General features: G+C 29.1%; 3 protein-coding genes, 1 long non-coding RNA gene and 1 other non-coding gene across 9 annotated transcripts; 3 read left to right on the forward strand and 2 right to left on the reverse strand.

Moving 5' to 3' along the window:
• Positions 1-19: 19 nt before the first annotated feature.
• Positions 20-91, reverse strand: Trnaq-cug (transfer RNA glutamine (anticodon CUG)). Its single transcript has one exon. It is a non-coding gene; the product is annotated as a tRNA-Gln (tRNA).
• A 2,536-nt stretch (positions 92-2,627) lies between these two features.
• LOC145191244 (beta-galactosidase-1-like protein 2) lies at positions 2,628-18,441 on the forward strand. 4 transcript variants are annotated; one of them, XR_016444787.1, is made up of 18 exons: positions 2,628-3,508; positions 8,389-8,460; positions 8,742-8,837; positions 8,966-9,074; positions 9,147-9,239; positions 9,439-9,520; positions 11,034-11,101; positions 13,496-13,646; positions 13,919-13,999; positions 14,128-14,247; positions 14,474-14,524; positions 14,655-14,707; positions 15,288-15,452; positions 15,946-16,034; positions 16,478-16,559; positions 16,661-16,748; positions 17,542-17,668; positions 17,915-18,441. XR_016444787.1 is itself a non-coding variant. In XM_090065999.1 (18 exons), exons 1-18 carry the CDS (start codon positions 3,231-3,233, stop codon positions 18,149-18,151), a joined length of 2,031 nt encoding a protein of 676 aa, XP_089922125.1. In that variant the 5' UTR covers positions 2,628-3,230; the 3' UTR covers positions 18,152-18,441. The 4 variants fall into 4 exon arrangements, 2 of the variants coding, with proteins under 2 accessions (XP_089922125.1, XP_089922127.1); XR_016444788.1 differs by having other exon boundaries at positions 14,128-14,220; XM_090065999.1 differs by having other exon boundaries at positions 15,946-16,023.
• On the reverse strand, positions 17,389-19,913 carry LOC149881529 (uncharacterized). Its single transcript, XR_016444789.1, has 2 exons — positions 19,670-19,913; positions 17,389-19,424 (listed from the first exon to the last, which is right to left on the reverse strand). It is a non-coding gene; the product is annotated as an uncharacterized LOC149881529 (long non-coding RNA).
• On the forward strand, positions 19,287-22,188 carry LOC149881530 (uncharacterized). Its single transcript, XM_090066004.1, has 2 exons — positions 19,287-19,443; positions 21,668-22,188. The coding sequence occupies exons 1-2, from the start codon at positions 19,402-19,404 to the stop codon at positions 22,142-22,144; spliced, it is 519 nt and encodes a 172-aa protein (XP_089922130.1). The 5' UTR covers positions 19,287-19,401; the 3' UTR covers positions 22,145-22,188.
• A 1,707-nt stretch (positions 22,189-23,895) lies between these two features.
• LOC145191774 (tropomodulin-3-like) lies at positions 23,896-26,427 on the forward strand. 2 transcript variants are annotated; one of them, XM_090066002.1, is made up of 6 exons: positions 23,896-24,164; positions 24,482-24,720; positions 24,814-24,897; positions 25,331-25,390; positions 25,575-25,719; positions 25,963-26,427. In XM_090066002.1, the coding sequence occupies exons 1-6, from the start codon at positions 24,152-24,154 to the stop codon at positions 26,253-26,255; spliced, it is 834 nt and encodes a 277-aa protein (XP_089922128.1). In that variant the 5' UTR covers positions 23,896-24,151; the 3' UTR covers positions 26,256-26,427. The 2 variants fall into 2 exon arrangements, with proteins under 2 accessions (XP_089922128.1, XP_089922129.1); XM_090066003.1 differs by lacking the exon at positions 24,814-24,897.
• Positions 26,428-27,346: the final 919 nt, after the last annotated feature.

The following is a 27,346-nucleotide window of genomic DNA, read 5'->3' on the forward strand; positions in this document are numbered from 1 at the left end:
TAAAATAATAAAATTTGTGAGGTCCCACCGAGATTTGAACTCGGATCGCAAGATTCAGAGTCTTGAGTGCTAACCATTACACCATGGAACCTTATATAGGATAGCAAAATAAATGTATCTAATATTTCAATCAATTAAGAAAAATGAAAAAGGTCCATTGTTTTAATTTGTCTAAGAAGGAAATCAAACTTTTTAAAGTTAATTAAAATAGAACTCTTTTTACGTTTAAAGCAGCAAATGTTTTTGGTGTGACAAGGATATATGGGTATATATATTTTGGGATATATGGCAATTACAATTTTGACTTTTTGCGTTTTTTTGCAATTACTAGCGCTTGAAATCTTCAATTTGTTCGCTAAATGAGTGCAAATATCATGATGAGCATTGAAAATATTCAGATATTTACTTTGTGCATAAAAGTTATAAAAAAATATTTTTTATTTATCGATTGGGCTCAAAACAATCCGGTAGGATATAATTAGTAATAACTCAAGAAATACTTAAGAAATTAATTGCAAATTTTTTTATATATTGAAGTTTATTGTGCCATGTCAAGTATTTAATCAGTTGTTACAGATTTCAGAGGACACTTAGAAATTAATAGATTTTTTTTGAGAGTAGGCTGGATCTTGCTCTTCTGACCTTTTTTGATGCTGTTATTCTAAAATGCATTGCAGCAGCGAATCCTCCGAACTGACTTGAGCAGCGCGTAATCACTGTTCAGGGTAGTTCGGAGAATTTACATCTTTCGAGACAATTTCGATGCCATTTTGATTGTGCCACTCCCTTTGTTTTCTTGGAGTAGTGGATCGTTGCCAAATTCGGCCAAAAGATAACTGCCTTGCTGTGTTTGTTAACAAATGACAAAAGGCATTTCTAAAGACATTTGGTGATATACAAGTTGGAAGTAAAAGTCTTTTGAGTGACGAATGGAGCACTCTTAAGGCAACAATTGTAAATCGCTTGTTATACGAGGATCTTCGCAGCATTAATTTTGTTGCTGGCATAGACACCTTTTGACTGAAAATAATATTGATGGCCAGGCAACTGTGAGAAATCCTTTTCGCAGTAGGTTTCGTCGTCCTTAATATTGCATAAATTTTCTCGGTTGAAAAGTTTGACGAGCTTCTTTGTGCGGCGAATTGCTTTTAATTCTCCATCAATTGATCGCTTTGGAGATTTTTTTTTGGTGTAAGCTTTCAAACCCTCTTAAGTGCTTTTCTGACAAGGAAACGACTGAATTCGAACTATTTGGCGAGATCTCTTTGGGATCGACATGTATTTCTTGTAATTAACCGGATGATCGAATTCACTTTGCTTTTTTCAACAAAACCTTTCTTCCTTCCACCGCCTTTTTTCTTTTTGATAGTTTGAGTCTCCTTATATCTCCTCCATATGTCTCCTTGTATCTCCCTAATGTCTCCAACTGAAGATTTGGCGTCTTTTAACAATTTTGCAATTTTTGAATGTGAGTGTAGGTTAGATTTTGAAAAAAATTTCCGAAACTTTTTTCCGATTACTCAATTGTCATTCTCAAATTACAGTTGTCGTCTGCTACAGGCCATGTCTTCTAACATTGATCACAATTTGTATTTCAAAGGATTTAAGTCTGAGATTCCAAAGACTGATATGTAAATTTACCAAAATACCTCTCTCTCGCTGGACTGTTTTTTATTTATAGAAGGGGTTTCTCAAAATTCGTAGCAGAGTTTAACGACTTTGATCACTGCTGGAGTTTGTATAGTTTAAGGGTGAGAGCTTTTTTTATTGCCGATCTTCAATATCTTAAGTATCCTTGAACTAATTTATAGTGCAATACACAAACTGGTGCTTTAAACCCAATGGTTATAAAATATAAAAGAAAGTCTCCCTGCGTCTTCCCAACTTTATGCAATCAAATTAAAGCGATTCAATTTTCACCCTACTCCAAGTTCAAAAAAAAAATTTTTATCAAAAAAAAAACCCGAATAACTACCTCAAGAAAAAACCTGGATATCTACCTGTGTGATTATAAAACATTGGTTCGTAAAATTTTTCTTTTTGCTAAACGTAAAAACATATTCCTTTTGCAACTGCCTTTTTGTCATCTACTTTTGGGTAACATTGAAAAAGTTCTGTTGTTTGACAGTATTTAAGATTTGAATGTTTTTTTACGAATACCTTGAGGTATTTTAAAGAAAAAAGTCAGAAAATTCTTAAGATTGGTTTAAAAATATTCTCAAGAGTCAAGATTTAACAATTCTGATGTGAGTTTTGTAAATTCGTCCCCAGCACAATTAGTTAATCAACAACAATTTATCAATGATATATTAAGAATAACTAGATGTCTAACTGCCGTAAATCGGTATAAGAAAAAGTGAAGCAAAAATCGGCCATTATGGGGGGCAAAATCTTTACGCTATTTATCAAAACAAAACAAATACGAAGCTTTTGATTTGTTAAATTTGCCCCCCATAATGGCCGATTTTTGCTTCAAAAAATACGCGAAAGTTAGACATCTAGTTATTTTTAATATATCATTGCAATTTATAGGCTAAAGTTGCGCATCAAAAAAAAACGCGATAGTGCGCATGTCTATACGAGTTCAAGAGCAAATCAGATATTCTGCAAATAATTAAAGATTAAACGTTCGTCAGGTATAGGAAAATGACAAACAAACAAACAAAAAAAAAACACTATTAAACAATTTGACTCTATAGGCATGATTTTAATAACCAGTTTGTTTATAGGGTGAGAAATTTTTACATTCTTGTCAGCGGATTTAAAATGGAAGAAGTATGCATGTCGCTTCTTAACCAATTTTTCGAGAAAGCGATGTATATGGTGTTTAAGTATAGTTTTTGTAATAACAGTTGTTGTCCTACTACAATTGTTGCTAAAAAAATGTATATGAACAATATAAAATGTACATCAGGAGATCTTTATAGTAATATGTGTGATAAGGTACATGTAGAGGTAGCTTTGGCGACGCTTTGATAAAACATATTTGAATATCTATTATCAAACAGAGCTATAGATAAGTAAACTTGGTTGCGGCACATATTCTTCAGAAAATACATACAAAAATTTACCGAGTTGAATAAGATAAATTTTTCTTTGAATTAAAATATCAGATTAAGATTTTAGCTCTGCTCTCTTTTGTCATTATCTTGCAGCTTTTTGAAGAACTACAAACAAAATATACATTAAATTTAGAACAAAAAAATGAAAAAAAAGGTGATGTAATCACAATGCCAGTTTCATATAATTGGATAAAAATGATTGTTACAACTGGAGTTTTGATTTGCATCTTTGGATATTTGTTTTTATTTTCATCATTTGAGATGACACCAGATACAAATGTGATTCTTGCTCCAGAAGGCTTAAAAACTGATGGAAGGAACTTTACATTAAAGCGAGAGAAGTTTCGAATAATGAGTGGATCTATGCACTATTTTAGGATTCCATTTCGAAAATGGTCTGATCGGCTTTTAAAGCTAAAGGCAATGGGAATAAATACTGTTGATATGTAAGTCTTGCATTTTATATTAAACATATCTTTGTTTTTTTGACTATAGAATTACATAAGTAGAGTATTTTTTTAAAATTAAAAGTAAAGAAATATACAATTAAAATAGTACTTCATGCATAATCATATGCACTGCTATCAATTATATTGAAATGTTTTTCCTAATATAAAAAACCAACTAGCTTTGGCAAGCATGATGTAAAAACTGCATTTTCTCTGTAAATGATAAAATCTGACTAAAAATTGGACACTTTGGATACTTTTTGTAGGAATTGTTCTAGTTCAATAATTTTAATCTTTTCCTGTCTTTTTTGTTTAAATGTCACTTTTTGTTCTGCTGTCCAAGATTTTTCACATTCAAACATCCCTGTTTTATTATAAGACAAATATGAAAACTTAAAAAAAAGTTTAACATTGAAATAAGGACTTCTGTTCTGGTCATTAATTAATCATATTAATTATACTATAGTGTAATTAATGACCAGAATAGAAGTATCTTAGTCACCCTTATATCAATACCTTAGTTTAAAAGTTCTTTGCAAACTTAAGCTTTTTTCTTTTAAAAGTTAGTCTAAACTAGGTTTACCACATTACCTGTATTATAAAAATCTGAGTTTTTTGATGATAAATCAAAATGTCTTTTACTGGTAGAAAGACTGCATTAAGGTAAACCAGAAATAAGGGGCCAAGAACAATGCCGCTCTCCCTTTCGTAACTTACATCACACTATATGGCTTATAACTCATTTAATCAATAACTTACATCTATTCTGCGTCATTTTAAAGTTGGTCTGTTAACAAGGGTATTAACAAGGGTATTAAGGTTAAAAGTAATCACATAATAATAATAACTGGTTAAAAGTAGTCAACTCTTTTAAGTAAACCTGAATAAGAAACTCCAGATAAAGTTTTATTAACATCTCATTTCTCAAAATAAATTCGTCTAATTTGTCCAGTTGGCAAGAAACCTCTATAAATTTGTTATGAAAAATTATTAAATGAAAAGAAAGAAAAATCAAAATGATAAAATAAACTCAGGTAAGATCACTTTGATCTGTTTTGTAACGACAATAATACAGATCAGGGTTAATGCCACATTTCTCTTTGACAGCAAGCCGTTGATAGAGGTATTTCATGAATCATATCATAGAGTGTGTCATGTCAAACCATTTTGTAGGCATGGCTTTTTTTTATCAATTCAATAGCAGGTGAACATTTGGGATCAAATCTTGATGATCCCTGCTAAATGATACAGTTACAGTATCTGTGACAAACTATGTATACAACAACAGGTGGCTAGACATCTCATAAAAGAAGTTATCAGAATGAAATAATACAATTAACTCCTGTTAATTGTTCTTTAAGAAGATATTAATAAAGACATACATACATACATACATACATACATACATACATACATACATACATACATACATACATACATACATACATACATACATACATACATACATACATACATTAATAACTTCTTCAAAGTTATTTTTTATAGCTGTTTCGGCTTCAATAGATAAAAGTCCTAAGTCATTTAAATGATTTTATGTCATTGTTGAGCTTGATATGTTTTTTATTTTTTTCAACATGCTAAAAGATCTTTCTTTCTGTCACTGGAATTGTGCAAAATAGCCTTATTGCAATTATAATGTTTGGAAACAGCACATCCAGCTTTTTTCTTTTTTTTTTTTTTTTTTTTTATTTCATTTAATAATTCAACAGGCTGAAGAGAAATATTTTGTATATTGGTATCATAAATTAATTTTAAATGTAGTATTTCATCTCTAAGATGATCATTGATACCATTTTCATACATTTTTTGCAACTTTTCATACTTATTTTGTATTTCTTGATACCATAATAAATTGATAAATTCTTGATACCATAATACTTTATAAACCATAATACATTGAATAAAAAATCTATTTCCTTTGCTGCATTAAATCTTCTTGTCAGTACCAATGATGCTTTCCATGAAAACATTGAAATTTTTAATTCTAAATTCTTCTGTCGGCATCCTTTAACTTTAACTTGTGTGCTGTTTCTTTCCTTTTAGTATTTTTTTTTTCCTGAAAATTCTGAGTTAATCTATAAAGATGTGCCCAACAATCTACATTCATGTAAAATATTATCCCAACTATCTCTCATTGTATTTAATTCAACAAGAAGACTTGACAAATTGGATATTTCTACATAAATTATTGTGAATTTGTAAAACAATACTTCTGTAATTCATAGCTTCAAGAACTTTGTATCATATTTTTGCCAGTGTTAAGCATTCAAAAGATTACATATATTTTTTTATTCTGTTAAGATCTGATCAAAAGTTTCTGATGTTAAGCGTAATTCCAAAACAGCGTCTATTGCTATTTTAATTTCATTAATTTTGTCAACAAATGGTTTAACACTTTCAATTCTTACGACCACCATTTATTTGACAAAGTGTACAAAGAGTATCTAGTATTATTTTTTAATATTTCCCATCTTGGGAATATTAAAAAATAATACTTGGCTACTGCTAAATATATTGTATAATTTTTGTATAATGCAAAAAATCTTGCAACTTGAATCCAAGATTCTGCTGAATGAACACTACATAAGTTTAAACTATGACTTGTACAAGTAGAAAATATTGCCAATGGATTAATTTGCAAAATATGAGCTTGTGCACCTTTATATGATCCACTCATGTTGGATCCATTATCATATCCTTGTGCTCGACAGTTACTTATAGGAATATTATACCTTTGTAGCAATTCAAGAATTAAATTAGCAATATCTTCTCCAGTCTTCTCATCTTTCCATTATTTTGAACTTGTTGGACTTAATAGTAAAGTACTGTAAAATGAATGTAGTTTGTTCTATATGTACAGAATCGGGTGTTGCGTCTACAATAAGGGAACAATATTTCACAGTTTCTCTTTCCTTTAAAATAAAAGTTATAGAGTAATCAGCACAGCATGATACAAATTTATTTTGAATGTCTGCGGATAAGTAATGTACTTGCAATCTCTGCGTTTCATTTTCTGTCTGCTTTACGTTTTTTAAATGTTCTTCTAAAAGCAGATCATAATGACTTAAAAGTTCTAATAATCCTAGAAAATTTCTACTGTTCGAATCTCCAATCAAATGAGTAACAGTCCTAAAGGCCAATCCAATATCAGCAAGAAACAAAATTACATCTAATAATCGTTTTATTAAATCTTTCCTTTTCTGTGTCTCATTTTGTATTTGTTTTACTATAAGGCATTCAATTTTGGTATGTTTATTAATAATTTTTTCTAAATTTCACCACTGGATATTACAAGATTTATGATTGCTAGATTGTTCATGGTCAGGTATTTCATATATTTTTATCACATAATTTTTTGTACCCTCTATTAGCCTGCTAACCATATTCTGTAGCAAAATTGATCATTGCTCACAAAATTTATAAAGTAAACAACAAGGAAAACAAAACAAAGCATTTTTAAATTTGCTCCAGATGAATCAATCTCAAGGAACTTTTAAACAAAAACTTAGTAAATATTTAGGGAATCGACTACCGTGTTTATCTACAGGAAATGTTGTTGAGTGTGGTTCTGGACCTCTTAGAATGGCATCTTCTACATCTTTTGGTGTTACAATTAATTCTGCCACTCCAATATCAATGTTGGAACAGTCAGTATACAAAGAAAGAAATTCCAACAAATTCCGTTTAATTTCTTGTACTTAATGAGTCTGCATCAATCTTTTCATTATCGCAGCAGTCATTGTTCTGTGTTTAGTGTACACACACACACACACACACACACACACACACACACACACACACACACACACACACACACACACACACACACACACACACACACACACACAAAATAAAGAAATTACAATTTATGGTACTTAAAGTTTCATGCCTTTCAGCAATCATCAGCCATGAAATACCGAATATGACAAAAAAATGATGCAGTTCTATTTATAAATTATGCAGTTCTGTTTGTTATTTTAAAAATATGCTTTTTAAAAGTTGCAATTACTAAATAACAAGAACCATTTAACAAAGTTCATTTGCTTTACAGACTGTTAGCTTTTACTTAGAAACTTTTTCTATAAAAACAACAGCATAATATACAGGATTGAACCCAGGGAGCACCTTATGATTCCCAGGACATAAACTTACTGTATATTAAAAAGAAAAAAATGAAAAAAATTGAAAAATATATGTTTTCTAATTTTCAAAGAACAAGTTTTATTTAGATGAGAATAAACTTTTTAAAAGTTTTATTAAACAAGTAAAGAAAGTCCCTTTACAAATATTAGTAAACTTTGTCTTTCTTTTAAGTTTCGTAAATTATTTTAGTAAAAGAAGAAGTTAGTTAAAGAAATTCTTAAGAAATTTTCTGGGAAAATTGTATATGGATCCAACATCTTAAATTAACCTGCTACCCACCAGTAGAAGGGTAGGATGATAGGAGGGAACAGGGCAAAAGCCTGTTGAAAATTGTAGATATAGATTTACTTGAAAAGGAAGATTCAATGAAAAACTAAAACACTAACGTTTAATAGAAAATGAAAATCTTAATAAATGAACAACTTTGACTTTCTAAATTTTTAATAAATTCCAAACAAACTGCAATTTTATGTTTGTGTCCATTTCTGAGAAATAATTGTATCTTAAAAGTCCAGTTCATGTTATATCAATTTGTTTCATGGTGATTGCTGAAAGGCATGAAACGTTGATTAAATTTAAAATGTAACTTTAACTACATTAGATCAAATTGAAATTGAAAACAAATCGCTGTTATATCTTTATTTATAACTGAAAGGTTTAACATTTGTTTTAATTTAAACTTATTTCAGTTAAGTTTTTCTTTACTTTTTTAGATATATTCCTTGGAATTTGCATGAGTCAGAGCCAGGTTATTATGATTTTAGTAGTGACCAATTAAATTTAAGGTATGATGAAAATACTTATTGAGTTTATTAATTTTCTTTTTTTACTGCTGCTTTTTTACTTCTTTTTTTACACGAAAGTATTTTATGCAGTTTTTTCTAAAAGTACAGGATAACACTCTTGTATTCTGAGATTATCTCTTGGGTGGGTTTACTGGAATTAAATTCAAATCCCACAAATTGAATTTAGCAGACTTAAACAAAATTAGTTTTTCCAAGACAACTGCCCAGACATCTTTAGCTATTAATCAGTTGAGAAATCTTAATACTGCTTGTTTTTGTAGTGAATTTTTGTATCTGGTACAAAGTTATGGGTTGTATGCTATAATTCGTCCAGGGCCTTACATTTGTGCGGAGTTGGACCTAGGTGGTCTGCCAAGGTATATTACTTTTTATAGTCTGTACTAAAAAAATGTATGTATGTATGTATGTATGTATGTATGTATGTATGTATGTATGTATGTATGTATGTATGTATGATATAAACTTTTTTGTTTATCTTTATTAGCTGGTTGCTTAGAGACAAAAACATGAAGTTAAGATCTCTCTACCCTGGGTTTATAGATCCTGTTGAAAAGTATTTTAAAAAACTGTTCTCAGTTTTGCAACCTTTTCAGGTATAATTGAAAAATACTGTTTAAAAAAATATATATATAACTATTTATTTATTTACTTTTAATTTTTCTCAGTTTAGCTATGGGGGGCCGATAATTGCATTTCAGATTGAGAATGAGTATGGAGCTTATGGTGAAGATAGTAAATACATGAATTATCTCAAAGAGGTTTGAAAAGCTGTTTTATTGGATTTTTAGCAGCCTTATCAAATGTTGAATGTTTTAGATATTTATTTTGATGAAATAAATTTTAAAGGTTCCTAATCATTCCTTATGTGTAAAAAAAAGTGCTTCTTAAGAAGTTTTTGATAAGATTGTCATCTGTCACTAAATTCATAAAGAGTGTTTAGATAAAAATTTTCTTTAGATTTTCAATTTGAATGGCTTGAAAGAGTTATTCTTTGTATGTGACAATAAGCAGGGGCTCGGTAAATATCAACTGAATGGAGGTAAATATTTTTAATTTAAACTGATGCATAATTGGTTAGTTTTTTAAAAATTTAAACTGATGCATGAACGGCTTTTTTTTTAGGATATATTTAAGTTAAAATAAAATGTTTTTTCTTATGTAATTCTTTGGTAAAGTTCTAAGGTTCTGTGCTACAGGAATGCATAAACAGTTTCAGGAATTCATAAACTATAGATTAATGATATAGGCCAATCAAAAGTTGTTTTTTGTTGTTTGGAAAACTTGCCAGACTTCTCAATATTTAGAACTTTTTTTCTTACTAAATTTTTTTTTTTTTTTTTTACCATATTTATTACCAATTGTTTACCATATTTATTTCAGTTGTCTAATTTAAATAAATAAAATTTAAATAAATAAAATTTAAATAAATAAAATTTAAATAAATAAAATTTAAATAAATAAAATTTAAATAAATAAAATGTAGCAATGGCTTCCCACATTAATACTTTGAAAAATTAAACAGGTAGTCATGCCATTACAAATGTGATGTCTGTATTTTTTTGATGTCTGTATCATCCTACCCTTCTACTGGTGGGTAGCAGGTTAATTTTTTTTTACTTATTTAATAAAACTTTTAAAAAGTTTATTCTCATCTAAATAAAACTTGTTCTTTGAAAATAAAAAATTAGAAAAAAGATATTTTTCAATTTTTTTCAATTTTTTCTTTTTAATATACAGTAAGTTTGTGTCCTGGGAATCATAAGGTGCTTCCTGGTTTCAATCCTGTATATTATGCTGTTGTTATTTTTTATAGAAAAATAGAAAAAGTTTCTAAGTAAAAGCTAAAAGTCTGTAAAGCAAACGAAACGAACTTTTATCTTCATGTCAACCAAGAACAAATTTTGTTGAATGGTTCTTGTTGTTGTTTTGTAATTACAGCTTGTTGTTGTTTTGTAATTACAGCTTTAGAAAGCACAATTTTAAAAGAAAAGATAAATAGAATGGCATCATTTTTTCATTATGTTTCAAAACCTAGTTCAGTCCCCCCTAAAAAACTTGCTCTAATACATTTTTTTTAAACTCGAAACTAAAATTTGCCAAGCATGTCAAAGTAGTGATTGACCAAAATCTGAACTTTTGCTAAAACCACAAGAACTGAAGGTCAGTTCAATAAAACTGTAACTGAAGCCATAACCAAAAATTGAGTGAAGCTTTATAAAAAGACTTTATAAACTTTATAAAAAGCATTAAAAATCCCTAAATCTTCTTATGAATGTATGTACTTACATAGAAGGTTGTTAAATCTTCTTACTAACACGTAGAAGGTTGTTAAAATAGAGTTCTCAGTTTCAGTTTTGGCAACCTCAGAGTCCACCTTTAATTTTTTGACTCCCGATGCTCTACAAAAGTTTTTGAGCTTATAAATAAAAGTTGATGTTCTATTTTTAAAGCTACAATGATGTTTTTCTTTGTCATTCTTTTTCTTGATGTTTGTTTCTTCACTTTGTTGTGATTTAAAAAGGAGTAAACTGTACACATCATTTCTTTTTCAGTACTGCAAACAATAAATTTTATGTCACTGGATGCTAAAGAAATGATTGACAAACTGGAAATTGTTCAGGTAAAAAAATTTTTTTATTCTGATTTTTTTAAATCCTGGTGAAGAAGTTAAAGTACTTTGTATACATACAATGTATGATATGAAAGTAGAAAATCTTCTGGCACCATTTTACTCTGCTCCAAAGCAGCCAAGAGAAATTTCGGGCCCCAGGGAAGTTTTCTTAAGGGGCCCTCATTATGATCAATTATATAACCAAGACCAAAAGAAGCGTGCTCTGGTCATTGAAAATTAAAAATAAAAGTTAATTAAATCTTTTAAAAGTCAAAACTATTTAAATTTTTTAAAAATTATTTGTACACACACAGGGCCCCGGGAATCTTCCCCATCTACCCTCCCTCTTGGCAGCCATGCTCTGCTCCAATCATTCAAAATAAAAAAATTGTATGCAAAAGATGCTCCTCATCATTTCTAAGAAGCGGAGTATTAATACTAAACCTTGATTTTTCTGTATATTTGTTAAAAAAAATTTTCTAGTTTTAAAAAGTTCTTTTTGAATTAAAAAAATAGAGTTTAAAAATTGAATTAAATAAATTAAAAAAATAGCTGTTCACAGTTTTTAACCCTATCATTAGCCTAATCCCATAAGTATTGATAAAATATTTTCTTTCATCACAAATGTTTTGGTTTTAAAATTTACTGCCACCAGCTTTTATCACAATAATTTGCTTTATTTGCTTAAGGAGCATGTTTTCTAATTTAACATTTGATTTAGTTTAATTATGAATAATAAAAGATTTGTTCCAGTTGTCCTGACCAAAAAAAGTGAATTATTTGCTTAAAAGCAATACACTAGTGGGATTCAGTTTCTTTTTTCTTGTTTATTTTGCATTCTTTACATTTTTTATATTTTTGCTATTTTATATGTTAGGTATTATTTAAAGTTTGTAGGGGAAAGGTGCCTATGATGGCATACTTAACTTTAACGTTTCTCTGAGTCATTACCTAAAAACTTAAAAAATAGTTTTTGACATGGGTGTATTCCCTCTAGCATGCAGAATAATAATGAACCTCAGAACTTTTACTATTTTGCTTTTTTATAAGTTTATACCATTAAAAAAAAAAATACAAGTATGCCATCATAGGCAACTAACTGCTCCTATGATGGCACACTTTAAAGAAATTAGACAAACAAGAATTTTTTTTGTTTTTATTAATGGAAACACAACTTATCAAAAAATCAAAGTTAAAAATAAATATTTGGTCTAAAAGCATAGTTCACATATAAATTTTTGTCTACTTCTCTTTATGCTTGCAGATAAACAATGACACTAAGATCCGCATTTTTGACAACAAATCCATTCGCTGTCTTGTTCTTTAGAGCAAGACAGCGAATAAAGTTCATAACAATACAAAAATGCTGTATCAGGTTCGAAATTTATCTTATTATTACTTCTTTTAATCTCCTCACTGCAGAATTTTTCTTCAACAGTTGTCTTTCTTTTTGTTTTTCTAACAAACTTTTCCTCTTTCTTTGTTATCTTTTTCTTTTGCCTTATCTTTTAATTCTTGGATATCCGGTGTGGTATTCAGAGGTCCAGTTTTTCCACGTTTTCAATTCAATTTTAGAGGGTGCGAAAGGCACCGGACACAACTTTTGTATACTAGATTTTATCCTTTCGTTGAAACAGAAGATCCAATGCATATGGAAGCTTCTGATGGGGGAGATCTCATTTCCAAATGTGTTGGTTTCTCAAACTTTTGTATTTCATTTTTGTTCTTAGCCTGATCACCTTTTATGCGCATTAAAATTTATTTCAGGGAGTTTTTTCAACTCATTTTGCAGACTTTCCTATGATGGTAACTCCTCGGTATGCCATCATAGGATAGAGTCACCATATTTATTAAAACAAGCTGTGTCTACCTTATTCTACACATAGCATTAAAAGAAGTATTCTAATAAATGTACAAAGCCTGCAGATGAAATGCATGAAAATTTCACTTCTGTATGATGTATAATAAAATCGTAATCCTAAATATATGAGAGCATTAAAACTACAACACCACATGCAAAAATTTATGTTTGTTGATTACAAAAGCATTATTTACGACAGAAGGACGAATTTTCACCAGAAGTAATGAATTACTAATATACACATGTTGGTCTAATCACTTATACACCAAAACCAATATTTATGGAAATATGACCAGTATGCCATCATAGGCGCTATGCCATCATAGGCACCTTTCCCCTATATGTACACATACATTTTATATCTAAAAAGTCTAAAAGACTAAATTTTCATTAGGAATTTTAAAGAGTTTTTTGGCTTTCTGTATTTTCATTAAGTGAAAGTAATAATATAAAGATGAACAGTTAAAAGTGTGTTATCTTAACTTATTTGTATTTTGAAAAAGGTTTTTTTTTAAATGAAAATGTTTTTTTTTTTTTTTTAGCCAGATAAACCAGTATTTGTATCAGAGTTATGGGATGGTTGGTTTGATCATTGGGGAGAAAAACACCATGTTGTTAAAATAACAGATGCTGCATCAGCATTGGAGTATGTGCTCAATCGAGGGGCCTCTTTTAACTTGTATATGTTTCATGGTGGGTTTCTTATTTTTCTGCTGGGCTTTAGTATTTAACATCTTTTATTGCATTCCTATTTTTTATTCCTTTACTACCCAAGTATTTTGTTAATTTTTTTTTTAAACAATTTTTATATAAATATAAAGATTTAGCTATATTACGTGTGAATAAATTTTATATAAAAATTTAATGACTATGAAGGTCCAAATGAGTGTTTTACTCCTTATTTGATTGTTTGTTGTTGCATCAATTTTTTCCAAATGAGACAAATATCAGGTTTGTAAATTTAGGTGGTACAAATTTTGGATTTATTAATGGCGCAAATGCAAACAATGATGGTTCAAATTACCAGAGTACAATTACTAGTTATGGTATGTTTTTAATTTAAAAAAGGTGTTTTATTTTTGCTTCGCCTTTTTTTACTATTCTTAGTAGGAGTACAAAATGTATTTGAGTTTTGTTTAATGATTTTCGTGTTGAGTAAAATATATTTTTTTAGACTACGATGCACCTATCTCAGAAATAGGAGAAATAAAAAAAAAATATGATGTGCTTAAATCAACTGTTAAAAAGAATGCACCAAAAGATTCAGGTGGAATATCTTTAGCATCTACTTTAGGTTTTATATATTTGTCAACTTTATTTAGTTATATAGACATATTAAGTATTTTATGATAAATTTCTAAATTTGTTTTTATATTGATACAATAATGATATTAGTTAATTTCTTCTTTTTTGTATTTTGAAAATTAACAGAAAAAGAATTAAGTGTGTAAATAAAAAAAAGATTTGATGCTTATCAAATCTTTTTTTTTTGCACAGTTAATCCTTTTTTCATTTTTTAGTCCCAAAGACTCTACCATGGGTACCTGATGACTCTCCTTACACTGGTTATGGTATTATTTTTACTATTTTCACTAACAACCAAAATCACAGATCATGTACTTTGTAGGTACATCACTTTTGATGATTAAGTAAGATTTCAAGTTTCATCATCAATCAGTTGTTAATAATTTAAAATTACAGGAGCAGTGAAATTGACAGAGCGAATGGACTTATCCAATATTTTAAAACATGTGGTAAACTTTTTTTTAGTTTCATGTTTTTGTTTTTTATGTCATAAGTTTTTATCTTCCAGAATTTTAGTGGTTTTCTTATGTGTGTGTGTGTATATATATATATATATATATATATATATATATATATATATATATATATATATATATATATATATATGCACATACATACAAGAACTTCTTATGTCTATTTTTTTTTTTTTTACAAAAAAATGCAATAAAAAAAAATCTAAACTTAAAAAAAAAAAAGAATTAAAATGTTATATAAAATTTGTAAAAAATTTTATAGTATAAAAGGTGTTAATTGTTTCCATATCTCCATGCTTGTTGTTGCCACCATTTTTTTGACATTTTATAATAACTAATTACATTATTAACATGAAAAAGCAAAATTGCAGAATAAATAATTTGTTTTATTAAGCAGATAATTTTGTCTTCATGGACTAAGTTCTATTTTTTAAAATGCTTTTAAACTTATACATGTCATTTAATGTTCTTGAAGCAGCAGAGGGACACTAAGCGGAAATAAATTACCCTTATACTAGGATATGAACAGCTATGAAACAATTTTATATGATTTTAGACTGGTGAAAATTATCAACATGTAGTAAACATGGAAAATTTATCTATAAATAACAATGCTGGTCAATCTTTTGGATACATTGTCTACGAGAATACTCTTGAAAACGTAAAAGATTTGAAAGAAAAAACGTTTTTGCTCATTGAAGAAGCTAGAGATTTTATCTTGGTGAGTTCTTTTTCTTGCTCATTACTTATTAATTGTTAATAATAGTATAATTGGGAATTATAATATTGTTAATTACAGAAGATAATTGAATAAAATTTGTTATTATACAAAAGGAGTTTTTAGCTTTATTTTGTTTACTTTGAGTTTATGTTGTTCTTTTTTTGTTATCTTATTGATAATATCGACATCTGCACAGCATTTGTTACTTTTTGTTGTTGGAAGCTTTATAAATGGTTTCTAATTGATCACTTAAGAGTTTGACGAACAATCATAGCTTCATTGGAACATTAAAAAACAAAGCTCATAACAGTAAAAAATTAACAAATTATTGTAGCACCTGTAATTTTAATTGATAATGATATTTATTGTACAACTTATAAAAATAATTTTAAGAAAAATGTCCTCTGAATCACTTTTGGTGTTCTCTCTTACTTGCTTCTCGCTTGTTCATCAATTTAACACATGAGGTATTAAAATAATGTTTATGATTTAGGTCGAGGTTGGATACAAAGTTATATACACAAGCTACGAGAAACTTAAAAATATCAATATTCCCCTTGGGCAGGATTTGGTATAAATTAAGTAAAATTTTTTTTTTTTTTTGTCAAAAACTTTAAAATTTATCAAAGGTTATGTATAATTTTTTAAAGATTTATAAACAGGTTTTGCAGGTTTTTTTTTTTTTTTTAAATATCAATTCTTTTTTAAAGCATGTTATTCAGTAATGCAAAAGTTTTTCATGAAACAGATATTCAAAAAAAGGTCTGATGCACTATGCTTAATCTGATGCAATTGTGAAGCGTTTGCCTCCATTACTTTTATTTTGTAAATATTAGACCAAGGTTTAATTTGAACTTACATGAGAGTGATGTCTTTAAATAACAAATACTCACGAAAACAGTAAGTACATTTAAGAAAACAGTAAACCAGTTTTCTTAAAGCATTGTTCTTAAATTCTGTTTCGTTTATGAAAAGGTGAGTTAACACATGTTGAATCAATGTAGTACGATCATTTCACCTTGTAGGTAAAAAACAAGACATTGCGTATTATTGTTGAAAATAGTGGGCGTGTGAATTATGGGTTAGATTTAAATAACCAGCGAAAAGGTAAAACGCTGTAATTTCTTGTACAAAAATTCATATTTTGTCTGTGATATTCACCCTCTTGTGTCGTCTTATTTAATGCTATGAGTTCTCATACTTTATAGGGCTCCTGGGAAAAGTTTGGCTCGGGAAGAATGTATTGACCAATTGGAAGATATACCCTTTAGAATTTAAAAAGAGTTGGGTGGAGAAGTAAATTTTACTCTTTTTTTTACATGATAAATTAAATTTTACCATGAGACCACAAATCCCGTAAAAGATTTGGCGGGTCAATGTTATAAAACTTACGCTTTCTGAACACTAAGAATTTCGTGAAAAAGTTGTTAAACATTTCTAGCAGCGATTTTTTTTTTTTTTTTTTTTTTTTTTTTTTTTTTTTTTTTTTTTTTCTTCAAGAAGTACAAAAAAGTTTACGTTAAAGCATTACGTAATATGTTTTTTAAAGCATTACGTAATATGTTTTTTAACATCGACCCCTTGAACAATTATTTCGTAACGATTTTATAAACGTAATTTTCTGTTTAATAAATAAATTTAAAAAAAAAAAAAAAAAAAACCATTGAAAGTCGGAAATGATTCCTGTAATTCAGCCTACTACTGACCCAACCATGAGGTTGGGTCAGTACAAACAAGGCTCCACGTCCAAAGAAATTGACAAAATGCTAGACAAGTTTTCGTGAATTGTCCACAACACAGAGTTTTTATTTAATAAATTTATTTTTCCTGCTTCCAATCTTAAAGTTTTATAAAGAAACAACTTCTTTACGAATTTTTAGTGCAGAGTTTCACCTCAAAAGTTCACCCTCAACATTTCTCCCTCAACAGTTCTCGATTTACAATTCTATACATTTATTTCCAATGCTATCAAAACACTCCTGTCCTTTGATTGTGTTTTGGTAAAAGTTTAGAACGTTACCAATCCACACTTAGTCGCTCCACTAAGCAAATCAAAACGGTACGATGTTTCTTATTTATATTCTTATAGCATAACTACAAGCGGGTTGTGGAAGAATAGCGTCGACGTAGTCCAGGGAGTTCAGTCTCCCACGTTGTATAAAGGAAATCTATTCGTTCATAAACATGCACCTTCTGATACCAGCATCCTTATTGAGGTAAAGAGTCAACGATTCAAATGTTTATATTTATTTTTTTTTTTTCGTTAAACTGCATAGTTGGATTAGGCTCTCGAACGATTAGAACTTAATCGAATCATGATTGTAATCTCAAAAGATTAAAGATTAATTGAATCATGATTCTAATCTTGATAGATTAGAGCTTAATCGACTAAAGTTCTAATATAATACTACTGTAGTTGTAAATTAATAAATAAAAAAACTGCAAAAGTTCAGCTCTTATAGGGTTGGTTCAAAGGTTGTATATTCGTCAACGGTTATAATTTGGGCCGTTATTGGAACCGTGGTCCCCAAAAGACGCTTTATGTTCCCGATCAGTTTTTACATGGCGGAGACAATAGCTTGTTGCTATTTGATCTTCATGGTGAACCTTCAAATCGGGAAGAATCAGGGTACCCTTTAGTATCCTCTGTATACGAACACGATTTAGGTGAGAAGAATCAGTCAGAGTTTTTGATTTAAACGTTTCCTCGATGAAGAAATAAAATTGAAAACGTGTCAGTTAGAAGTGACATGCTTTACGATTTTTTGCGTTTCTTGTTTGTATCATTGCAACAACTGATAAAAAAAAACATTTCTTGCGCATTTGTTGCAGCAAAAGTATTGAAGTTGTTTAGAAAAATAGTTGAAGTTTACACTTGAAATATGTTTTAGAGAATTTTTCATTTTTTATGTAGATCTTTTTATCGTTTGTTAAATTTTCAAAATTTGTAGAAAGAAAAAAATTTTCTTCGAAGAATTGGATTTTTATACATTGTTTTTATATACTTTCTATTTATTAAGGAGATGCAAAATTCAATCGTATTTAATAAGTTCTTAGAGTCCTAACAAAAAACTAGGTGTACGAAACACTAAGATTGTAATTCCAATTATCGCAATGAGAAAATTTATCGAAAATTCACTTGGTTTCCTTTGTGATACGCTAGAAAATCGAGCTAAGGACCCAATATTCCTACATAAACTCCCTTGTAGCGCTGAATCTAAAGTTACGTGAACATTGATATGCTGCCTCTCCTTTTATAAAACTTACTCTCTCGGACGACAAGCTTCATCTGAAAATAAAATCTTCATCCTAGAGAGAATTGACATTTAAATACAACAGAATAAACAGGAGGTTCTATTATCTAATGCGAGTGTCGTTCCCGATTCTTTATTAGACTCTTACTGATGAACAACAGGATCTGTAACTGTACGTAGAACTTGGACTGAGCTACGTATTATTGGTATCATCAACTCAGCCATACTCTTGTTGAGCAACTAGAAAATCTGAAGTTATTATTAAAGCAGTAACTGAACCAGAAGTCACAGAAACCTTAGGTCGATCTCGTCTGTAAATCTTCGAAACGTCCAAGTGTTTGTTTTTTTTTAGAACAGAAAACTATAAAGAGTTTTATTTGAAAATTGCATCGAAAGTTAATATTTTTTTGTTACAAACGAAAAATCAACTAATTCTCACTAGCTCCACTTTTCCGCGTCTACTTTTGAACATGTTCGAATGTAGACTGGTTCGCGAAGCTATTTAACTCCACAGCTGCATCGGTGAGAATAAATCCGCAAGTTATTCTAGCTTTACAGCAAGTGTAATTAGTGATAAACTCCATGTTTGCTGATTAACGTTTTACATTGAAACTACACAAGCAGAACAAATTGATAACACTACACAGAGTGAAAGCATTTAAACGTTATCGTTAAGTTCTGATGCCTAGACAGACATGGGCGGATGTATTTCGTCAACCTGGCAAAGAAATAAACAAGTATATACGTTTAAATCTCTAAAGTTTGTATAAATTTACTTATGCTATGATGCATTTCATTTGTTTTTACATCAACAATTGCTTCGTTTTTTTATGGACAATCTTGGCTCGATAAGATTTCGAATATTTTCTATTTTAAATGAGTGGTAAATAATAAACTAAAAATTAAAAGCGAATTTTTGCAAAGATAAATTCGGCAAATAGAACTAAATATAAATCGAATTACCTGTTCACGCGATTTTCGTCTGTGTTTTTAATACTGCACACATTCTCACGAGGCCTTTTTTTTTTTGCTCATGTCATTAAAATATAGCAATTTAATCGCGAAATACTTACAAAAGAACAAAAATCAATTTGAATGAAGTAAGAAATGACGTTTGAACGTAACTATAAATTAAAAAATCACAAAATTGAAAAACAGCTTTCTTTAAAGTGATTTTTCTAAATGATGTTTAAAAATACTCTTTTGGATCAAAAGTTTATTACGCACCGTAAATTAGTAAAATTACTATAAATACATATATTTTATGAAAAAACTAGTTAGCTCCTAAAGAAATTATTACTGTCGATTTACATTAAGTGAGTTGAAACAAAGGCTTCGTACCTTCTAAAGAAAATAACTACAATATTCATTATTTTAGAGAAAAAAAAAAATTTGAAGCAACAGGCAAACACAATAAAAGAAGAATACAACAGTCATAAAAATTAAATTTAAAAAAACCATTAAGTAATGATTTTTGCAAAAAAATTGATTCGGAATATATGATAAAATTTAATCATTAAAATTTTAAAAAGAAAACTGAACGTAATAACAAAAAAGTATATATAAGTTGAGGAAAGGGAAAATATACAGCGATGCTGGCGATTTTTTTATTCGATGCATTAAGCAAGTATTTAAATTATCTGTTTATAAATTATTGCAGTTCGACATCTTTTTTTATCTTTTAGTTTTAACTTTTTCTCGCTCTAAATTTTACAGTCATGGAAGAAATTAGTTTCAATTTTTGCGAAAAGCAAGCTCTTACGAATTCAAGTTTAACCAATCGTCGGTTTCTTCTGCTTAACCAATCGTCAATTTAACTCAGTAAACCAACCAATCGTCAACATGAATCTAAAGCTTAAGTTTCCTTTTTAAAGTTCTGGAAAAAAAAACCTAAGAAAACTACTATTAGAGTTGTGTTGAAAACACCACTTGTTCTTCTTACAACAGCTCCCCAGTTGGCTGTCATGCCTTTTATAGCATGACAGCTAACTGAAGCTATAGTAAGAGAAACAGGTGGTTATTTAAAAAAATGTATACTAATCATAGCATGCCTTCAGAAGAGGTAATTGCTCAAGGTGAAGATTTATAAGCTGCAAAAACAAAAGTTAGTAGTTGTTAATGAAGACCAAAAAAGAAAAAACATGAAATGAAAAAAGAGAAGACGAAAAGTGAAAAGGAAGAGAAAAAGTCTCTTAAACTCATTCAACCAGCCAGCTGGTTGATTGAGTTTAAGCTGAATCACAAGCTGAGAGCCAATCGATAACAATTGTTTAAAATGAACCTTCGTTTAATACTAATCTTGCACGTTATTTACGCATTGATCTGTGGATTAAAAGCTCAGGCTTTAAAAGAGTCGTGAACAGCGCTTTGTCTCTGTTATTTTCTATACGGTGAAATTCATCTCTAATAAATGTCAATAATTTTCTTAATCAAATTTTTCTAATTTTGTTTTCATTAATAAGTGATTAACATCGTGTGCACGTATGAATGCGTGTCACTTTCTTTATATTTTACTCAAAAATTCCAATAAATTATTTCTGAAACTTACTAAGTAATAAAAAATCTTTGGATTGATTTTTTTTTTTTTTTTTTTTTTTTTTTTTAAGAAAGATTTAAATAATGAAAAAAAAAAAAATTTTAAATAATCAACATTTTATAGTTAAACGCACAAAAAATATTTCAGTTATTAAAAAAATTATGCTAAATAAAATACTAAAAAATAAGTAATAATTATTTTTATACTCATCACTTTCTAATTTATTGAGAAAATATTTTCGAATAAAAATCATATTTTTTATCAAGCCTTCAAAAAATCACAGACAATCCTACCCATAGATGAGTATTCAATTTTTCTCATTTTCAGTAACCGTCAAAAATACGTCATCAAAATAACACGGCACTAACAGGAAAAAAGAAAATCGTGATTTGGTCTAAAGCAATAAATATAAACCTTTTATTTAGAAATACAAAACGCCAGTGGTGACGTACAAACTTTCCGATGCAACTATGGAACATGGTAGTGATGCTCCTGTATATTCGCCGCAAATGATAATAGACCGAAACAGTATCTCCAGCATCCTTAATCCTTCCAAATGTTCGTGCAGTAATCATTCAAAGATTTTTATCACCGACTCTATTGCCAATAAAACTAACCTCAGTTCATATGAAACAATGGAAGCGTTCAGTTCCCACAATACATTTCATGATATAAGTCACTACGATTCTTACCTATCCAATTGTTTGTGTCAGTATCACTCATCTTTTAATGGGATGCAGAATAATAAAGACAGCAACAAGAATAAAAAAAATAAAGTACATGTCAAAGATGCTGCCCAAAAAAATGCGCCATTCTCAAACAATGCAGAGGATTCCTCCGATGTGTTAGAGCAAGAGATTCCAGTACTTAAAAAAAAGAAACCCAAAGGCATTCTTGTATGAACCATTTGATGTATTTTATCTTAAGTATATTAAAATATCTAACGTAATTAAATTACTAGTATTATTAAGAAATTGCAAACAATCGCGGCGATAATTTACAAAGCAACTAATTTGTGTCCATATTGTCTTCAGAGATCTGTATTTGGCAGGAAAAAAAAAATGAATTGCGGCAAAACTTTTAAATTCTAATACCAAAGTTTATATTCGATCCTGTGTCTCGTGGTTGGTCATGATTTTGCTGTCATTTTTATTTTTAAATTCATTTGTTTAAAAACAGAATGCCACTAGAGCAAAACAATTTTGCTGACCAAACTGTATACACACGCTTTTTCTGATAAAAGCTAACAATTTTTTGTTCCTTACTTTTTACTACGAAACAAAAATTTTTATTCGAAATTTTTATACGAAATCAGTTTAATTTTGGATTCTTATTTTGCATCCACTTTTTCGTCAGCAAAAAGATTGGTAAGAAAAAAACGTAGCAACAACGAAAAAATGTTCGTATCAGAAGAGTATTTTCCTTTTTATTTTTCAAATAAACCTCGTTTTTCTTAAATTTTAAAAACCCTAAATTTTTTATATTTTAGTTTCAATGTTTGTAATGTTGCTCGAAATCATTTTTAAACCGGTACTTCCGATTCCACCAAAAACTGTTCGCGAACAATCTAGTTTCTTGCATAATTCTTTAAATTTTGCATAATTCTACTTTAGTTAGTGCATAATTAATTCTTTCGGGCAAATGATAATTTAGGTGTTTAGAAATGAACTATATATTTAAATGAAAAATATTATTTATTGAAAATAAAATGTTTCGTATGTTAACAAAAGAAAAAACATTTCTAAATATTTCTCCTTTAAATTTAAATCACCTCTTAATATATTTTATATTTTTAATCACCTCTTAATATATTTTATATTTTTAATATATATATATATATATATATATATATATATATATATATATATATATATATATATATATATATATATATATATATATATATATATATATATATATATATATATATACACACATATATATTTTATAATAATCTTGTAAATCAATTTTTAACATCGTAAAAGTCATAAAAGATAAAATGAAACGATCTTAAAAAGATGTTTTAAAGACTGGTGAAACTTGTTACACTACAGTCTGGAATTACCATATTTTGTATCCAAATTGAAATCAACAAGATTTTACATTCAAATTACCAGCATTTCATAAACACCTACATAAGTAAAAAAGTAGTGATTTTTTTTCATGAACTTAAGCGACTAATTGGATTCCGTAATCATGAAGACGAACCCAATTCTTTAAACTAAAGCTGATAATTAATGATAATAACATTACTAAGTAATAATAGCCATTGGAAAATATATAGTGAGTATAAGAAAATCATGTTTAATATTTTTTATAACATGAAATATATAAATGTTTACGCATTGTTAGAATTCCAATCTTGAACTAACAGCCCAAGGAGTTAACATCAGGTTGATATACGCATAATACACCTCGCTATGTTAATTTATTATACATTCATGCAAAAACTATTTGGTATTATTTAGAAAAGAAATTCCAGTATTTTGATCCATTTACAATAAACGAACAATTACCAGCTTCCAACAATCTTTAAAAAGGAAATGAATTTAGCACTATTTAATCTTCCATTGCAGATCACCATGGTTCCTATACATTATTAATTGCGCGTCGGTGTATGGTCAAATAAATCTTTACTTTTAAAATCGACGTCGAGTATTTCTAAACCATTCCAGCGAGCCACACGAGAGCTATACAGTGTATTCAACAGAAAATTAATTCCGACGTTAATTGTAGCCACTCAAAAAAAAATATTCTCTTTTGTTTCTAAATAGAAAACATTTTATTTAAAGAAAATTGCAAGAACGCGGATTAAATAATAATGTTTATAGTTTATTATCGTAAAGAATTTCAAATTTACTATCTTAAGAAGCGGTTGACTTTAGTTGACATTTGAAATATCTGCAAACATGCCATACAGAGGTAAGGATATTTTTAAGCTGAAAAAATTTTTAATCAGTTTTAATGATTTCCGCATAACACTTCCTCCACGAACTTTTGATTTCCTTAAACAATCAATTATTGGGTTTTTAAAAGATTTTAACGATTTTCATAACTTGGCCTCAATGGAGCGTACTATTCTATAACTTAGCTTCGAACTTGGTTTAAAAGTTTAATTTGGGCTGAAATTAATTTAATTTTGGTTTAAAAGTTTAATTTGGGTTGAAATTAATTTAATTTTGGTTTAAAAGTTTAATTTGGGTTGAGTGAAGAAAGTATTAACAATTCTATTTTTTAAGAGGAAGCAGCTCAATCTCAGGCTCGTCAAAAGTCAACGTCTGATGACGACTCCAACTTAGATTTGGATCTTTTGCTAAAAAGTTTGCAAGAAGACACGGAAGATGTGTTTTCTATTAGAATCAATAACATCACCGTGGAGACGCCAGCTCTTCTCGCCATTTTCGAATCACTAAAAACCACGAAAAATATAAAACATTTATCTCTCGCTGGAATTGACATGAACGATGAAAAAGGACTGGTAAGTATCTTCGTTTTTAAATATAAAATCGCTGTTTAAAGGTGCCTTGAAATCTTTTCGATTGTTAGTTCCAAGTAAATTTTCAAATTACAGATTTTAAATGAAACATTGGAACTGAACGAAACGTTGGAGACGTTAAATTTAGAATCGAACAGTCTCACTAATCTTACCATTGAGGTTGGTTTACTTTTTTCACTTTTATTTTTTTAACGGCTGTTCAAATGGATTACATGCGCTCTCAAGAGGTCAGGTTTTTAAATCCATTTCGATTATTTTTCCGTAGCTAGATTTTGAATATGCGTGTAACTCATCTCGCAATATGCCGAACGGATCATCCAGATCTCTATGATCTCTTTTTTGGTTTATAGAGCTACATCGTTTGTTGATTCTTTGACCAGACAAATGCCTTGAAATTTTCTTATAAATGTCTTACAAATGTGTCTTAAAAAGAGCTTTTAAAAATCTGCTGCTTTTACAAGTTTTATTCAAGTGAACAGTTTTGTCTTTTTTCTGTTTAAACGGTATGCAAGACTTTTTTTATTAATTTCAAAAGTTTATGTGCATGGTCACACGTGATGTTGAAACGCTTGTTTGTTCTTTTCTTTTTCAGCCTCTGTGCAAAATTTTGGAAACGCACAAAGCCATTCGAGAGTTCAAATGTTCTCATCAGGTGCATTAAATTTTTTTAAACAGGTGCCACCTACTAAAACATTTTTAGGGTTTTGCAGTTTGTTTTGAAGTTTTCTGGTTTTCCTTAGTGCATTAAACAACAAACATAAATTGCATCACTGTTATGCACCCTTTAATCTAAGTTGATTATCATTTTTTGACCCAATCGCAACGCTTTCTTGTAGAAGGCCGGTTTGGGAAGTAGAGGAGAAGAAGCTATGGCGAGAGCTTTGGATAAAAACGAAAGACTTCTTAAAATTGCATACCCGTTTAATGTACCATCTGCAAGGAGTTTAGCTGACCGATGTCAATTGCGTAACAATGAGCTACGTAAGCAATAAATTTACTTTGCATTTTGTTTTAATTCTTTGTAAAAGAATTGCTTTGGATTTCAAGTTATACAGCCTCAACCCCAGGGTTTTTTTACGCTCAGGCATTTTACATATTACTTCCTAATAGGTAAACTATTTGATAACTTTTCTGATTTAAAACGATAGGATTGGGTCAGAAACCTTATTAATTAAATTTAGCGATGAAAACCTGGGAACCAAGGTAGTTTCGTTTTTCTTTTAGTTCGCCAAAAGAGAGTAAAAGGAGAAGAATTTTACGACTTTAAAGCAATTTTAAAGAAAAGAGATGATCATCCTCAACCGTGGATTAAAGATCAATCGGAAAACCGCGATGAAAAAATGAAATTCCAGATTAACGAGCAGCGAAGAAGCATGAAAAAGGTTCCTGATTTTAACAAGATGAGATTTGAAGCAAAGCAAAGAGCAATAGAAAATGCAAAACCGGTTATGGATAACGAGTTGGCTCAAAAACTTGCGCAAGCGAAAAAAACGCACGGAAGAGTTACTACTCGTTAAAAACTGTTAGAAATGTAAAACGGTCATGTAGCAAGAAAAGAAGACATTAACCACGTCAGAAGAAGACCTTAACCACGTCAGTTGTCAAAGTTGTCAAAAAACTTAACGTTGCTTTCATCTCTGTTCTGTAAATCTTTTATTAAATCTTCATTAATTTATTAAATATAAAAAATTGTTTTGTTTTTGCTTATAACGTAATATAAGAAGTCACCAGCTAACGTATTAAATATTTTAATTCAGCTAAAATTTGCCGTACAATATGAATAGGTTATCTAGTAAAATATTTTATATATTATATACAATATGTATAATATAATATTTGCATTTTCATTTTAAAGCATATGTTTTTAAATACGATCAAATAAAAATCTTGAGAAAAAGTTTTTCAAAATTTCCACCATTATGTTATAGAAGGAAATACCAATAATTATATATATATATATATATATATATATATATAAAAACTCTACATTAAAAAAAAAGGTTTTCTGATAGCAAATCTTGAATTTAACAAGTGCGACTAAGACGCTTAGTATACTTGAGATGTCGTCTCTTTGCTTTTAGATAAGGGTTTTTTAATTGGAAAATACTGGCGATTGCAACGACAACGAAGTAAAAACGTTAGCATTTTTAGCAAGTGGCGCTTGTTCATTAAGCCAATAACAATGACGTACCGAAAATAAATTCGTTTATCGATTTCCGAAAGATGCAAACTGAGAATGGAAAAAAATCTGTTGCTATAGCAATCCAAATTTTCAGATCTCAAAAAATGCTATGGTGTAAGTTTTATCTTATGACAAATATCGTTCGAAAGATCCACCAGTCTGGCAAAGCTGCAGTTAAAGATGAATACTTAAGAGTCGACAAACAATTTTGAAATATTCCTTGATCTCTTAACGAGTCTCTTATCGAAAAGTGATTTAGTACTAATAGTTTCTTAAGATTTTGAGGTTTCTAGTACTAATTTCTTATAAACACGCTTCTTATAAAAAAAAAACGTGTATTCAAAGATTTGATACTTATGGTGAATCTGCAAAACATATGTTGCAGATGCATTTAGATGGCCAAGTGGTGATTACATTTGCACAAAT

Source organism: Hydra viridissima, unplaced genomic scaffold, assembly GCF_058129835.1.
Source record: "Hydra viridissima isolate aposymbiotic clone 2 unplaced genomic scaffold, HvirCarnegie_v1 scaffold_11, whole genome shotgun sequence".
Classification (NCBI taxonomy): Eukaryota; Metazoa; Cnidaria; class Hydrozoa; order Anthoathecata; family Hydridae; genus Hydra; species Hydra viridissima.